Source organism: Ylistrum balloti, unplaced genomic scaffold (assembly GCF_031769215.1).
Source record: "Ylistrum balloti isolate Yb309-2 unplaced genomic scaffold, AGI_CSIRO_Ybal_v1 Utg370948, whole genome shotgun sequence".
NCBI lineage: Eukaryota > Metazoa > Mollusca > Bivalvia > Pectinida > Pectinidae > Ylistrum > Ylistrum balloti.
The window spans coordinates 304,974-321,944 of NW_026782534.1; the positions used below are offsets into that span (position 1 = coordinate 304,974).

At 35.0% G+C, this 16,971-nt stretch overlaps 1 protein-coding gene across 1 annotated transcript; it reads right to left on the reverse strand.

Annotated features, from left to right (window-relative positions):
* Positions 1-4,802: 4,802 nt before the first annotated feature.
* LOC132559669 (uncharacterized) lies at positions 4,803-15,424 on the reverse strand. The gene is made up of 5 exons (XM_060224285.1): positions 15,344-15,424; positions 14,491-14,674; positions 13,073-13,274; positions 11,029-11,853; positions 4,803-7,609 (listed from the first exon to the last, which is right to left on the reverse strand). The coding sequence occupies exons 2-5, from the start codon at positions 14,612-14,614 to the stop codon at positions 5,158-5,160; spliced, it is 3,603 nt and encodes a 1,200-aa protein (XP_060080268.1). The 5' UTR covers positions 14,615-14,674; positions 15,344-15,424; the 3' UTR covers positions 4,803-5,157.
* Positions 15,425-16,971: the final 1,547 nt, after the last annotated feature.

Genomic DNA, 16,971 nt, shown 5'->3' on the forward strand with positions numbered 1-16,971 from the left:
TACACCTTCGTTATACTACCTTACACCTTCGTTATACTACCTTACACCCTCGTTATACTATCTTACACCCTCGTTATACTACCTTACACCCTCGTTATACTACTTTACACCTTCGTTATACTACTTTACACCTTCGTTATACTACCTTATGTCTTCGTTATACTACCTTACACCCTCGTTATACTATCTTACACCCTCGTTATACGTTATACTACTTTACACCTTCGTTATACTACTTTACACCTTCGTTATACTACCTTATGTCTTCGTTATACTACCTTACACCCTCGTTATACTACCTTACACCCTCGTTATACTACCTTACACCTTCGTTATACTACCTTACACCTTCGTTATACTACCTTACACCCTCGTTATACTATCTTACACCTTCGTTATACTACCTTACACCCTCGTTATACTACCTTACACCCTCGTTATACTACCTTACACCTTCGTTATACTACCTTACACCCTCGTTATACTACCTTACACCTTCATTATACTATCTTACACTCTCGTTATACTACCTTACACCCTCGTTATACTATCTTACACCCTCGTTATACTATCTTACACCTTCGTTATACTACCTTACACCTTCGTTATACTACCTTACACCTTCGTTATACTACCTTACACCCTCGTTATACTACCTTACACCCTCGTTATACTACCTTACACCTTCGTTATACTACCTTACACCCTCGTTATACTACTTTACACCTTCGTTATACTACCTTACACCCTCGTTATACTACCTTACACCCTCGTGATACTACCTTACACCTTCGTTATACTACCTTACACCTTCGTTATACTACCTTACACCCTCGTTATACTACCTTACACCCTCGTTATACTATCTTACACCCTCGTTATACTACCTTACACCCTCGTTATACTATCTTACACTCTCGTTATACTACCTTACACCCTCGTTATACTACCTTACACCCTCGTTATACTACCTTACACCCTTGTTATACTGTCTTAAACATTCGTTATACAACCTTACACCTTCATTATACTACCTTACACCCTCGTTATACTACCTTACACCTTCGTTATATTACCTTACACCCTCGTTATACTACCTTATGTCTTCGTTATACTACCTTACATCCTCATTATACTACCTTATGTCTTCGTTATACTATCTTACATCCTCATTATACTACCTTATGTCTTCGTTATACTACCTTACATCCTCATTATACTACCTTACATCCTCATTATACTATCTTACACCCTCGTTATATTTCCTTACGCGTTCGTTATACTACCTTAAACATTCGTTATACTACATTATGTATCCGTTATACTACCTTTCATCCTCATTATACTATCTTACGCCTTCGTTATACTACCTTATGTCTTCGTTATACTATCTTATGCCTTCGTTATACAACCTTACACCTTCGTTATACTACCTTACACCTACATTTTACCTTACATTCTCATTATACTACCTTACACTTTCGTTTTATCTTACATCCTCATTATACTACCTTACACTTTCGTTTTACCTTACATCCTCATTATACTACCTTACACTTTCGTTTTACCTTACATCCTCATTATGCTACCTTACACCTTCATTTTACCTTACATCCTCATTATGCTACCTTACATCTTTGTCTTTCTACCTCATCTTCTTGTTAAGCTGTCTAACATCTACATTATAATACGTTATGCATGCATTATACATGTACTACCTTACACTATAGTAACATGTCCTCTTTATAATACTTTTCACTTTTGTTTTACTACTTCACACTATTGTTACAATACTTTAGCCTTCTTAATATAACCTTGGATTTTCATTATACAGCCTTACATCCTCATTATATAATAAATTCATACTTCATACTCCTGTTATACTGCCTTAATCCCTCGTTACATGACCCTGATCTTATCTGTCTGCTGAAATGTTGTCCAGAAAGACCTTGTATCATATAAATACAACAAAGACTGTCACTACAAGCAGTAACTTATACTTGGTATGTATATGATTCTGAAGTGTCAAATGTGATTGTGAATTCAAACATTTCCATGACATTAGTGTAAAACTTTATCTGGATAAGCAAACTGAATTCATACAATAACACTAATTCACAGGGAATACATTTCAATCATATAGTTTATTGATCGTTACAAACTTTTAGATGATGGGAATGATTGTCTTACGCCTAATATAGCAGTTTTCATGGTCCCAGTCACCTGTAACAAATGTTAACATTATCACCGGTCAACTTCAATTGGAATACTATAATGAGGAGTATAAAAAAAGTGTCCCTGGTAGATTTAACAATTGGAATGTCTGGGAAATAGATATACCATACTACATGTATCTTGATTGCACATTCTATCATAAATAGATATAAAGATATTGATAATCAATTATCTGCAGCTGTAGCCATTGTTTTCAAACATCTGACTGAGAGAAGTTGTCATAGTAATGTTTTCTCACAATACTGACGTCTCAATATTCATAACAGTGATGTCTAGGACAACTCAGTACTGATTTAACAACCATTTCAATAGCTACCGCTGCAATTTTCAATGCACTTTTTCTACCACCTCATACATTAACTGGGGGCATTTAAAATACCCCCTTGTCAACCATATCACAAGCAAAATTCCCCCATAAAAATTCACAATACCTCTTTATCTGCTATTATTACATACAAACTTATAAGCTGTTTACTGAATTTATGTCTTATTTGATTTGCTCAACAATTCTCACTGGTATATCATTTAGAACCTACAAACAGATTTTTTCATCATAATATTGTGTATATATGAATAAAACATTGATAGCATAGTATTCACAGAAAACAACGAAATATAAAACAATTAACCTCAAGAAATCTTAAAATGACAAAGGACTCGTTCAATTATAATGCCAAAGACAATACAAAACTACAAACAGCAAACATGGCACATAATATACAATGCTGAGTTACTTATTTGGAACATTTTGATATCTTGCTAAGTGATGTCAAAAATGAACATTAGTCACACTTATCTTTGTTATAAATAAGGCGTAGTCTTCTATAATCAGTTATAGACCTATGGTGAGGTGAACATGAAGTTATATGAATATATGACAAATTATCAACCCAATATTGTTTTATCATGAGGAGTTTCATATCAATATTACAATGGCATTGATTGTTCAAAAATAAGTGACAGAAAAAACAAATCCAACAGATCAGGCAGTGTGTAAAATAAAAAGATCATAAGAAAAAGAAATCACATTGTCTAATAAAACCTGGAATTCAATCCTCCTTATTTAGATTACAGGAAAAAAAACTCTGAAATAGTTGAGTTTCAGGAAAAAAGCATAAACAACATGATTATCCAGGTACAATGTCTGTATCAATGTATATCAACATAACTGTGAAAAAATCAATGTAAAGAAAAATTGTACAACCCAAGTCTGAAATGCATACCTCTGTTATATTGATGGGAAGGGTACATAGGATCAGTTTAGATTGAAAAACCTAACACTACTTATTAATGTGTTTGTTTAAAAAGTTTACATCCTGGCAAAAGCTGAGATCATGTAAATATTGTACATACAAACAGTGTACTGCTGACAACATCTTATTCTGAATACAAAATGTCATACAAAGCACTAGTATATACTGTAAACAATCATTTGGCTGTAATTATACCTTTGAGTATTTCACACTAAACTTGAAAGCACTATAGTTATAAATCTGCTACATGACAATATTGCCTGTTATGCTGTACTCTCATATATACTATCTGTGATTATTAACAAACAATATTAATATACAGAAAACACATTTGTGATCACATTCACATCTGATCTACTAACTGATGAACATTGTTAAGAAGGTAAATCTGACCTACCTATTGATGTACAGTGTTTTGGAGGTATATCTGACCTACTTATTGATGTACAATGTTTTGGAGGTACATCTGACCTACTTATTGATGTACAGCGTTTTGGAGGTACATCTGACCTACTTATTGATGTACAGTGTTTTGGAGGTACATCTGACCTACTTATTGATGTACAGTGTTTTGGAGGTATATCTGACCTACTTATTGATGTACATTGCGATGGAGGTATATCTGACCTACTTATTGATGTACAATGCAAGGAGGTATATCTGACCTACTTATTGATGTACATTGCAATGGAGGTATATCTGACCTACTTATTGATGTACATTGCGATGGAGGTATATCTGACCTACTTATTGATGTACATTGCGATGGAGATATATCTGACCTACTTATTGATGTACATTGCGATGGAGGTATATCTGACCTACTTATTGATGTACATTGCGATGGAGGTATATCTGACCTACTTATTGATGTACATTGCAAGGAGGTATATCTGACCTACTTATTGATGTACATTGCGATGGAGGTATATCTGACCTACTTATTGATGTACCTTGCGATGGAGGTATATCTGACCTACTTATTGATGTACATTGCGATGGAGGTATATCTGACCTACTTATTGATGTAGTGATACATAAGTCACATTATGGTACAGTGAGATCTGAACTACTGTTTACTGTACAATGTTTCAGATGTGCAGATACCTAAGCTGTACTTAGACTAAAGGACAATGTGGTTACATGTCCACTTACCTGCTACTGTTTAATTGAAATCAGTAGCACTGTGTGGAAAACATTGGAAGTTAAACAAACAATAAATGAAAAAAAAAACCAAAAAACAAAAATCCAGATCATCAAAGTTCCATACAACAAAACATAGATTACATTGGGACTATAATTTATGTGTAAAAAAGATAAAAATGCAAAGAAAAAAAATCAAAATTGATTTACAATCTGCTCATAAATGAACATATTTAACAAATCAGAAAAGAAAAAGGTTTCTAAAAAAGTTAATGACTAATAATCAAAGCAAACAATGAAAAGAAACAAAAAAAATTTCACTAGCATTACATGTTTGCTCACAAATAAACTATGTTGGAATTGTAAGGAAAGGACATCTATGTTTTATACATTAGTATTTGTTTCTCCAAGCAAACAACAATAATGATTTGTAAGCAACAAGTAGTCTGTACACATGTGCTTTTAAATAGCAAGTTGTTGCAATTATATTCTACTAAACCCTACTTCAGAATCATCATTTAGTTTGCTATACTTTGTTCTTGTATACAGGAGCATTAGATCGAGGCAGTGGTTTGTTTCCCAGGATAATGTCAGCGGCCTTCTCAGCCAGCATTATTGTCGGGCCGTTCAGGTTCCCAGTAACTATATTTGGCATGATAGAGGCATCAACTACTCGAAGATTATCTACACCTAAAACACGAGTCTGAGAATCCAACACAGCCATCGGGTCACTCTCATCTCCCATTTTACATGTACATGATGGATGATAGGCACTGTCTGCGTAAGCACGGTTAAAGGCATCAATCTCGGCATCTGTTTGACAATCAGGTCCTGGCAACAGCTCTCGACCAGCGCGGAAAGGATCAAACGCTTTCTGTTTAAACACTTTCCTGGCAACTTTGACACTGTCCCTCATTGTCCTCACATCATATTCTGTAGACAGATAGTTGGCTACAATCTTCGGATGGTCTCTTGGATTTTTGGTTTTCAGCTTGATGTTACCTTTACTGGTAGCATGCATTGGTCCTGTATGCAATTGGTAGGCATGTTCATCACCAGTTTTACGCCCGTGATCTTTCACAACAGAAGGTAAGAAGTGAAACTGAATGTCGGGGTACTCAAGACCTTCTTCACTATGGACAAACCCACCACTCTCCAAATGTGCGCTGGCTCCATCTCCTTTCTGAGTCAGAAACCACTGTAGACCTATCCGAATCATATTGTGAGGGAATTTCCACTGAGCAGAATAAAGAGTGATTGGAAGCTTGCATGCCTCCTGTACATACACCTCAAGATGGTCTTGGAGATTTTCTCCGACACCAGGAAGGTGTTGAACCACAGGAATGTCCAGTGCCTTCAGATCGTCTGCATTACCCACACCCGATAACATGAGAAGCTGAGGAGAGTTGATTGATCCTCCACTCAAAATCACCTCCTTCTCTGCTCTGATCACCTTTTTTACACCCTTCTGTTCATACTCTACACCCACGGCTCGCTTGTTCTCAAACATAATCCTCGTGGACAGGGCATTTGATTCCACTGTCACATTGTCACGCTTCATAGCTGGCCTGAGGGAGGCCATAGCAGCACTCCATCGCCGGCCTTTGTGAATGGTCATGTCCATCAAACCTACACCCTCCTGTTGATAGCCATTCATGTCGTCTGTAAACAGAAAGCCAGCCTGCTGACCTGCTTCTATAAAGGCCTGATGCAGTGGGTTGTTGGTTTTTCCTCGTGACACATGAAGAGGACCATCACCTCCCCTGTAGTCATTCTCCCCAAGTTCATGGGTCTGAGATTTTTTAAAGTATGGTAAGCAATCTGCATATGACCATCCCTTTGCCCCAGCCTTCTCCCATCCATCATAATCACCAGCATTTCCACGGATATAGACCATGGCATTGAGTGAAGACGATCCTCCCCAGACTCGTCCTCGTGGCCAGTACATGACCCTGTTGTTCATGTGAGGCTCTGGTTCCGTATGGTAGTACCAGTTGTACTTGTCATCACACAGGTTGTACATGAGGGCAGCAGGCATGTGGATCTTCCAGGTGTAGTCTCTTGGACCAGCCTCCAGAACACACACCTTGTTGTTAGGATCTGCAGACAATCGATTGGTGAGAGTACAGCCAGCTGATCCTGCACCAATGATGACGTAATCGTAGGTGGATCCAGCCCCAGATGTCGTGGAAGCATTCCTCACCTGTACAGCACTGGTGGAACAGGGTGATTGTCTCCCTCGTGACATTGTGCTGAACAAACGACATTGGACATTGACACTTCCCGGCTTTCTCAGTTTAGGAAGAGCATTTGGTATCATTTGTTTGCCAGGAGTGGTTGGTGGGTCTTCTAAGATATGATCAATCACATGGTCTACAGTAGGCACCACTAGGTCGGTGACCCACTTTAGGTCATCTGCAGACCCTACACCTGATAGTACACCAATCTTTTGTATCTTAGCTGATCTTTCAAATGAAAAATCTTTGGTAGAATCGCCGACTATTACAGTTTTCTCAGGATTTACATTCAGTTCATCACATATGATTTGTGTGCTGTGATCAGGAGACCGTGAGACAGAGTGTGGATCATCTCCACAGATCATCATATCAACATATTTCAACACACCCAGATTTGTCAAATCTGACAGTGCAAGTTCACGCTTATCTCCAGTACATATTGCTATTTTGATTCCTTTTCTCTTTAGTGTTTTGAAGAATTTTTTGATGTCCTTGTGAAGTGATTTTGGTTCTTGAAGAAGCGTAGATTCACACTCCTGCCAGACTTTGTTTACAACCATCAGAGACTCCTCATACGTCAAATGTTTATGGATCATCTCCACCAGTGACGACCTCACCTCCATGTTAGTGGTTCCATGTTCATTCAACAGCCCATCCTTTATTTTACTTGTTTGTTCACATATTCCAAGCCTCTGGTGAATTTCTGATCGCAGACCACAAAGACCAGTCGCCTGTTCTAACCTGTAACAAAAATTGAGAAAATCAATGCACTAACTGACCTCAATTACGATAAGAGAAATCCTGTAGAAATATTTTGATTCATTATATATAACACACTGAGATTGTAGAAATCCTGTTTACAATATCCTGCACCCTTTATGTTATACAATGAGATTAGAGAAATCCTGTTTACAAGATCCCACACTCTTTATATAATATACAAAGATTAGAGAAATTCTGTTTACAATATCTCCCATTCTTTATATAACACACTGAGATTAGAGAAATCCTGTTTACAATATCTCCCATTCTTTATATAACACACTGAGATTGTAGAAATCCTGTTTACAATATCTCCCATTCTTTATATAACACACTGAGATTAGAGAAATCCTCTTTATATAACACACAATATCTCCCATTCTTTATATAACACACTGAGATTAGAGAAATCCTTTATATCTCCCATTCTTTATATAACACACTGAGATTAGAGAAATCCTGTTTACAATATCTCCCATTCTTTATATAACACACTGAGATTAGAGAAATCCTGTTTACAATATCTCCCATTCTTTATATAACACACTGAGATTAGAGAAATCCTGTTTACAATATCTCCCATTCTTTATATAACACACTGAGATTAGAGAAATCCTGTTTACAATATCTCCCATTCTTTATATAACACACTGAGATTAGAGAAATCCTGTTTACAATATCTCCCATTCTTTATATAACACACTGAGATTAGAGAAATCCTGTTTACAATATCTCCCATTCTTTATATAACACACTGAGATTGTAGAAATCCTGTTTACAATATCTCCCATTCTTTATATAACACACTGAGATTAGAGAAATCCTGTTTACAATATCTCCCATTCTTTATATAACACACTGAGATTGTAGAAATCCTGTTTACAATATCTCCCATTCTTTATATAACACACTGAGATTAGAGAAATCCTGTTTACAATATCTCCCATTCTATTATATAACACACTATATAACATTGTAGAAATCCTGTTTACAATATCTCCCATTCTTTATATAACACTTTATATAACACACTGAGATTAGAGAAATCCTGTTTACAATATCTCCCATTCTTTATATAACACACTGAGATTAGAGAAATCCTGTTTACAATATCTCCCATTCTTTATATAACACACTGAGATTAGAGAAATCCTGTTTACAATATCTCCCATTCTTTATATAACACACTGAGATTGTAGAAATCCTGTTTACAATATCTCCCATTCTTTATATAACACACTGAGATTGTAGAAATCCTGTTTACAATATCTCCCATTCTTTATATAACACACTGAGATTAGAGAAATCCTGTTTACAATATCTCCCATTCTTTATATAACACACTGAGATTGTAGAAATAATTCTTTATATAACACACTGAGATTGTAGAAATCCTGTTTACAATATCTCCCATTCTTTATATAACACACTGAGATTAGAGAAATCCTGTTTACAATATCTCCCATTCTTTATATAACACACTGAGATTAGAGAAATCCTGTTTACAATGTCTCCCATTCTTTATATAACACACTGAGATTAGAGAAATCCTGTTTACAATATCTCCCATTCTTTATATAACACACTGAGATTAGAGAAATCCTGTTTACAATATCTCCCATTCTTTATATAACACATTCTTTATATAACACATATAACACACTGAGATTAGAGAAATCCTGTTTACAATATCTCCCATTCTTTATATAACACACTGAGATTAGAGAAATCCTGTTTACAATATCTCCCATTCTTTATATAACACACTGAGATTGAGTAGAAATCCTGTTTACAATATCTCCCATTCTTTATATAACACACTGAGATTAGAGAAATCCTGTTTACAATATCTCCATTCTTTATATTCTTTATATATAACACACTGAGATTAGAGAAATCCTGTTTTTCCCATTCTTTATATAACACAATATCTATTCTTTATTCTTTATATACACACTGAGATTAGAGAAATCCTGTTTATCCTGTTTACAAGATCCCACACAATATCCTACCATTCTTTATATAATACAATGAGATTAGAGAAATCCTGTTTACAATATCTCCCACATTCTTTATATTATACAATGAGATTAGAGAAATCCTGTCTCCCATTCTTTATATAATACACAATATCCCACACTCTTTATATATACAATGAGATTAGAGAGAAATCCTGTTTACAATATCTCCACACTCTTTATGTTATACAATGAGATTAGAGAAATCCTGTTTACAATATCTCCCATTCTTTATATAATACAATGAGATTAGAGAAATCCTGTTTACAATATCCCACACTCTGTATGTTATACAGTGAGATTAGAGAAATCCTGTTTACAATATCCCACACTCTTTATGTTATACAATGAGATTAGAGAAATCCTGTTTACAATATCTCCCATTCTTTATATAATACAATGAGATTAGAGAAATCCTGTTTACAATATCCCACACTCTTTATGTTATACAATGAGATTAGAGAAATCCTGTTTACAATATCTCCCATTCTTTATATAATACAATGAGATTAGAGAAATCCTGTTTACAATATCCCACACTCTTTATGTTATACAATGAGATTAGAGAAATCCTGTTTACAATATCCCACACTCTTTATGTTATACAATGAGATTAGAGAAATCCTGTTTACAATATCCCACACTCTTTATGTTATACAGTGAGATTAGAGAAATCCTGTTTACAATATCCCACACTCTGTATGTTATACAATGAGATTAGAGAAATCCTGTTTACAATATCCCACACTCTACAGTGAGATTAGAGAAATTCTTTATATAATACAATGAGATTAGAGAAATCCTTTATCCCACACTCTGTATGTTATACAATGAGATTAGAGAAATCCTGTTTACAATATCCCACACTCTGTATGTTATACAGTGAGATTAGAGAAATCCTGTTTACAATATCTCCCATTCTTTATATAATACAATGAGATTAGAGAAATCCTGTTTACAATATCCCACACTCTTTATGTTATACAATGAGATTAGAGAAATCCTGTTTACAATATCCCACACTCTGTATGTTATACAATGAGATTAGAGAAATCCTGTTTACAATATCCCACGCTCTTTATGTTATACAATGAGATTAGAGAAATCCTGTATACATCAACCCACATTCTTTATGTAATAATCAGAGGTAGACCAAAACTGGACACACTTTTGTGAGTAACTGAAGATGTATTGTATGAATCAGTTGAGGTCTATAACTGTGGCAAAAACCAGGCTTGTATAAAATGTATGAATTTCAATGTCTTTCTTATTGTTTTCATGTCCTGATGTGTGGATATCAATTTTCACACTTTTTGAAATTTTCAATTGTCACCAATTTACTTTCCTTGTATTGAAAGAATAGGAAAACAGGGTACACACCTCGAGCAGATTTGGTCTGTCCATTTGCTGTACTTGCTGTGGGCACAGAGGATGGTACCATGGAGATCTAAGATGATCAAGGCAACAGTCGGTACATGATTCTCAACACTAGCATACTCATCAGAATTGGAAGATTCCAAGGAATATGGTTCGATCAAGATTCTTTTGTCGTTGGAGTAAGCGTAGCATTCCCTCCATTGGTCCTCCGGTAGGATGAGGGGCAACAAGTCTTGGACACTTTCTATCACATGACTGGCCGCTGGGTACAAATCATTTGTCTGACCTACACCACTTAATACCCCTATATTCCAGCCAAGCTGTGCTGCCTTTCCCATTCCCACATCAGCTTTGGTGTCTCCCACCATGACAGTATCTTCAGGGTTCACACCAAGCTTTTCACAGATCATTTGAGCGTTATCTGCAGCAGGTTTTGGGACATTGTTGGGGTCATCACCACACACAATGTGATCAACTAAACCATGGATTCCTAAATCTTCTAAAAAGTTCTCAGTTCCTTTCCTGCAGTCAGCAGTGCAAACAGCGATCTTTACATTATTGCTTTTTAATATCTTAAACAAAGTGTTAAGGTCGGCTAAAGTTTTAGTTTCATAAATGCCGTGTCCATCTTCCCAGATGTTGTTCACAATGGCACGACCTTTGACCTCATCCACACCCTCCTGACTGAGAAGCTCCACTATAGCATCCTGGACCATTTCTGTGGTAGCTTCTGCAAGCAAACCTGGGATTACTCTGTCAGATGTGGTACAAAATCCAATTGTTTCAAATACTTTCTCCTGAATGTCTAGTCCGGTGGCTTCTTCCAATCTGAAATAATAAAATTTTTAAAGTTAAATTATTTAAATCCAAATTATGGATCATTTACAATTATCAAGTAAGTAAATAAGAATTTAACATCAATGGTTAGACACCTACACTATACAAATAGATATACCAATGATTGGGCATAAGTAATTATCAGCTTATGGACATGCATGATATGGATGATAAATTATCTACCCAAGATACCTCTAGCTTATAGTTATACAGGTTGGTATTTTCTAAATATACATGGTGAACACTTTATTCTGTATAATAAAACATGCATAAGCATCAAGCCTTTATATAGCTATATATGTATATAAGGAGTACAAAGCGCCATTCACAGGAATTTACACAAATGAGTATACATTGTGTTACACTAATGAGTATACATTGTGTTACACTAATGAGTATACGTTGTGTTACACTAATGAGTATACATTGTGTTACACTAATGAGTATACCTTGTGTTACACTAATGAGTATACATTGTGTTACACTAATTAGTATATGTTGTGCTACACTAATGAGTACATGTTGTGTTACACTAATGAGTATATGTTGTGTTACACTCATGAGTATACATTGTTACACTAATGAGTATACATTGTTACACTAATGAGTATACATTGTGTTACACTAATGAGTATACGTTGTGTTACATTAATGAGTATACGTTGTGTTACACTAATGAGTATACATTGTGTTACACTAATGAGTATATGTTGTGAACAGGAAACTGAAATATGAACCGGTAATCATAATGTGGATCGCTGACCTCTGGGATATACATAAGGAAGTAGCACCTTGACCTACTCCTAAATTTTCATTCTTCTTTCCTCATCAATACGTGTTGGATTGCTATGACTTTTTATGAGTTTAATACTTGCTTGCCAAAATGTTTATTCATGCATGAAAACAATCAATACTATATGAAGCAACAAATTAGAAAAATGAAAAATGAAAATAAATACAGTAAATTTTAATTTTTCCCAATAAATTGTATGTAAGAACACCATTATGCTAGTCTATCTTAATATACTGCTGAGCTTAAAAATAAGTAAGAAAACAGAATATATTACACACTATCAAACATGCTAGTCTGATAAAAACCATGAATAAAAAATAAATCTTATAGTTAGAAAAAACAACAAAAATTAGATGTATCTATCCATACACAACAGCCAACACTGAAGTTGATTAGTACATTTCTATGTGTATTTACTTAGAGGCTATTTTCCTGGCCCAAGGGGACCACATTGATTGGAAGCATATCAAGGTGCCGTCTTTGTCGAAAATAACTAGGGATGCCTTCTTCCCGGCATCAGTGGACTTGGTAGGTTTGACACTGTTGATAGTTCTGACTTCTGACAGGATGGTGTTATGATCTGTTACGGAGCTGTAGGTGGCGTAACTGCCACGAACGCCTGTAAGATAGACACAGCATGACAGACGGGGAAAGTGTGGCTCGTAGGGAGACACACAACATGTTGACAACAACTGTCCACACTACAAAAAACAATTCTGTTACAATAAATATGATAATACGTCCCACCAAATGAATGGCTTTGGTATCAGCCAGTAACACATAATGTCTGCCTATTTGCAGTGCTACTAGAATTTCAATTTAGAATCAGAATTCCAATTTATTGGATTAACAGTGAGAGGTATAAAACACAGTTTTAAAATGAGTTTTTTTAGATATTCATGAGATTTAAAATAAATTTGCCACAAAATATTCCAGGTATGTTTAATAGGAATATTGTGGTTTCTAAAATGTAGGTGTAATGAACCGTGATGACAACTACCTGAAAACTTAAAAAAGACAAAAATATTTTGATAATCAGGCAACTTAAGAATAAGGGACCATACTGCATCTAACATTTTGTGTTAGAGAGGTTATCATAATTGAAGTGAACTATATTTTGTAGCATTATTTGAAAAAGAAGCCTTCCAATTTAAAAAAAAAAAACAGTGAAATACTGGCATATTTTGTCATACTCTTGAAATATCAATACTCTTTAATAGAAAACTGTCACATAGTTATCGATTTCATTATCATCCACCTATATTGTTAAATAATCATTTATCTATATTTGCCCGCCACCATCCCAATACAACAGTACTAGACTGTCAATGTATCAGTAATTATGTGGCTATAAAACTGGGATTGATTCCACGGTATTAAGACACTGCTCTTCCCAATACTAGATCAGTTTTCTCTCAGTATAATACAAATTCAACTTACAGAAGTGTAGATTGCCTAAAAACATTGTTCATAAATATAAAATAATTCAATATTTTCTATAGGTGATTTTGGTTGATATTATTCGAAGATACCCCTCTGTTAAATCTTCTCAGAAACTGGCCCTTATCAGATTTCATAGGATCTCCTATGAAGTAATGAGCTAATGACTGTCGTCTCATGTTTCTGTCAAAAGTTGACATTTAAATCTTTCAAGGAGCAAACATTTATAGGTAACAGCATAAAGCAATAAATAAAATATTTATAAACCATTAAATATATCAATTATATAACCACACAAGCAATATCATTTATATAACATTATAAACAATTGGATATAATAGGTATAAAATCGTAAACAAATAAATATTATATGAGAACTGTACAGACCAACACACCTAGCATAGTTTGCAGTTTGGGGTGGTATGCCGATATATTCTTTGAAGCATTCGATGCAGTGAAGATTCTGCTGAGACAACCGGGACGAAGCAGTCCTATACAGGTCTTCCTAACAGTTGCCATGGTGAATGTTAACTTGTGCGGTAACTTGTTATATTATTGATGCTGCTAGCCTGTAATAAACTAAATACAACAAGACAAATTAAATTCACATTCATTAAAAATTAATGATTGACTTTGTTCACCATGAAGAATACATAGAATCCAGAATAATTACAACCTTCATCAGAGACCTATCTCTAACTTCATCAACATGAGGTAACCCATGATATCTAAATTACACATTTTTAACATATTCCTTTCAAAATAAAGTGAAGTATAATTCTGTATTTTTATACTTCTAGTTTCTTTTGTATTTCTATCTACATTCTTCAAGCCTATCAAGTGAAGACTAATAAAAATATTAACACTGTGTCACAAAAACTGTCTCGAATGGCTAAATCTTACAATCTACAGAAAGCTCAGATTGAATGAGTTATTAAAATCTCCGTTGGATCAGTTAATGTACATCTATAGTACTCATAAAACAAGGGAATACTGAACTGCTGTAACACAACAATATCAAAATGTTAATGAAATGAAAACCCTGTTTTACGAAGCTGCAACGAACAGGAAACTATCCTGAGGTTATTAGTTTACAAACAGAAGGACTAATTATATTGTTAAAAGCGCTGTGTACAGTAAAAACATACAAAATACTGACAAGGCTAAGTATATGCTGTTAACAAATCCAGAAATAAGTATCTTGAAACAGCATTAAGACCAAATGCTATCCTTATGTTAAAAACAAACCGTTCATAATTCTGTTATATCGGTATCCACGGTTCCATCTTTCAGCCCCGACCGCTGACCACTCGTGTAAGAAGCTGTAAACAATTGGTGAACACGAGTGACGGACGTGTGGTCACTTAACCGTAAGCAGGTATAGCGATTAGACAGATCAGGTACTTACAACAACTCAACCTAATATAAACTGTCTATTCCCAACCCCCAACCCCCAATAACCCCCCAACAACCCCATTCGTTCACAAACACGTAACAATAGCTCCTATGGAACAATCTAATACCTTCCGTTACTAGAAGTCAAAGGTCATCATGCCAGCATCCGCAATAACACGTTACACACCCATACGTCTATATCGAAATCAAGACTCGGCCACTAAGACTGATAATGTATAATTTTATCTGAACAATTATACCTACAAGTCTAACCTACTTTTTGTGATATACTAGTATTTTCCCCCATTCTTCTGACATTCCAAACAGTAACTGTTTGAAACCACAAATACCAGCCTCGTCTTAAAGTGTATTGACAGACGAGGCTAGTACCTATGTTTCAACAACAAACTTACAGTGTTAGATTCTGTCAAGTTCACCGCAATGTGTTTGTCAAGAGGCACGAGAGTAATTTGGTTCCTCGGCGCCGTTTGGGGAATTCCCAGGACGCTCAAGGTCATGGTCGCCAAGTCCATTTTTTGAATATTCAATAACCTAGCTTATTAATATTCAAAATATGATTAACGTATGTATACAGTGGGTGTAGAAGAGCGCGTATGTGTATTTTAATTTTGATAATGATGATGAGGATTGATATTGAATCGATGATGGCATGTATAATTAATTTATAAAATGATGATATATTGATGTATCTAAGCGTGTATATTAATTACTGTATCTTGTGTAATATGTATGATTAGGTAAAAATCTTGCAAAAATGATATATATACATATATATAAAAAAAACTGTGTGGCGAGCCCTTTTTATATTCCGTAAGTATAACATATATTATCCATATAATTTAGCAGTTCAGGCGAACAACCCCAACAGAAAAAAAAGTAAAAACTCTTTAATAAGCTCGATCATATGTTCAAAATGCCAACGATGACTTTATGTTGGAGTGATTTTCCGATATCTTACTGTGTATGTGCATTGTAATATGAGTGGAGTACTTATAAATGTAATGAACGACAACAGAAGGCCTACTGTACACACTCTGTTTTACAACAGGGAAATAAGGGTTTATTTGTGTAGGAATGAATTTGAATTTCCAAGCTGCTGAATACTAGGCATGAGTCCAAGAACTTATAACAAGCCGATTGTTGAAATGAAAAATTGTGATGAGTTTCTATCCAGAGACGTCTCTGTTTCGATCTAATATGAAATAGAAACGATTTTAAGATTCTATTTATCACTTATAAAGATATGATTTAGATACTATTGGAAAAGTTCATGAAAACTGGCAACTTGAAACATATTTTTGTTGTCTCTTGATAACATATACGACCACACTACCAGAATAGCTCCATGGATGTAGCGTCTGACACACTATGTATCCCAAAGAGGACAGCAACAACCTAATGCCAATTTTTTTGACAGTCACGTTACATACATTTTGTTATGCTTTCTCCGTGCATGATCA

Bases quoted from the DNA above. Each gene is read 5' to 3' on its own strand.
- LOC132559669 (XM_060224285.1), bottom strand. From the start codon at position 14,614: ATGGCAACTGTTAGGAAGACCTGTATAGGACTGCTTCGTCCCGGTTGT. The intron at 13,275-14,490 runs GTGTGTTGGTCT...TCTATCTTACAG, and splicing joins CAAACTGCAAACTATGCTAG to GCGTTCGTGGCAGTTACGCC. The intron at 7,610-11,028 runs GTGTGTACCCTG...TTTTTGTTACAG, and splicing joins ACAGACCAAATCTGCTCGAG to GTTAGAACAGGCGACTGGTC.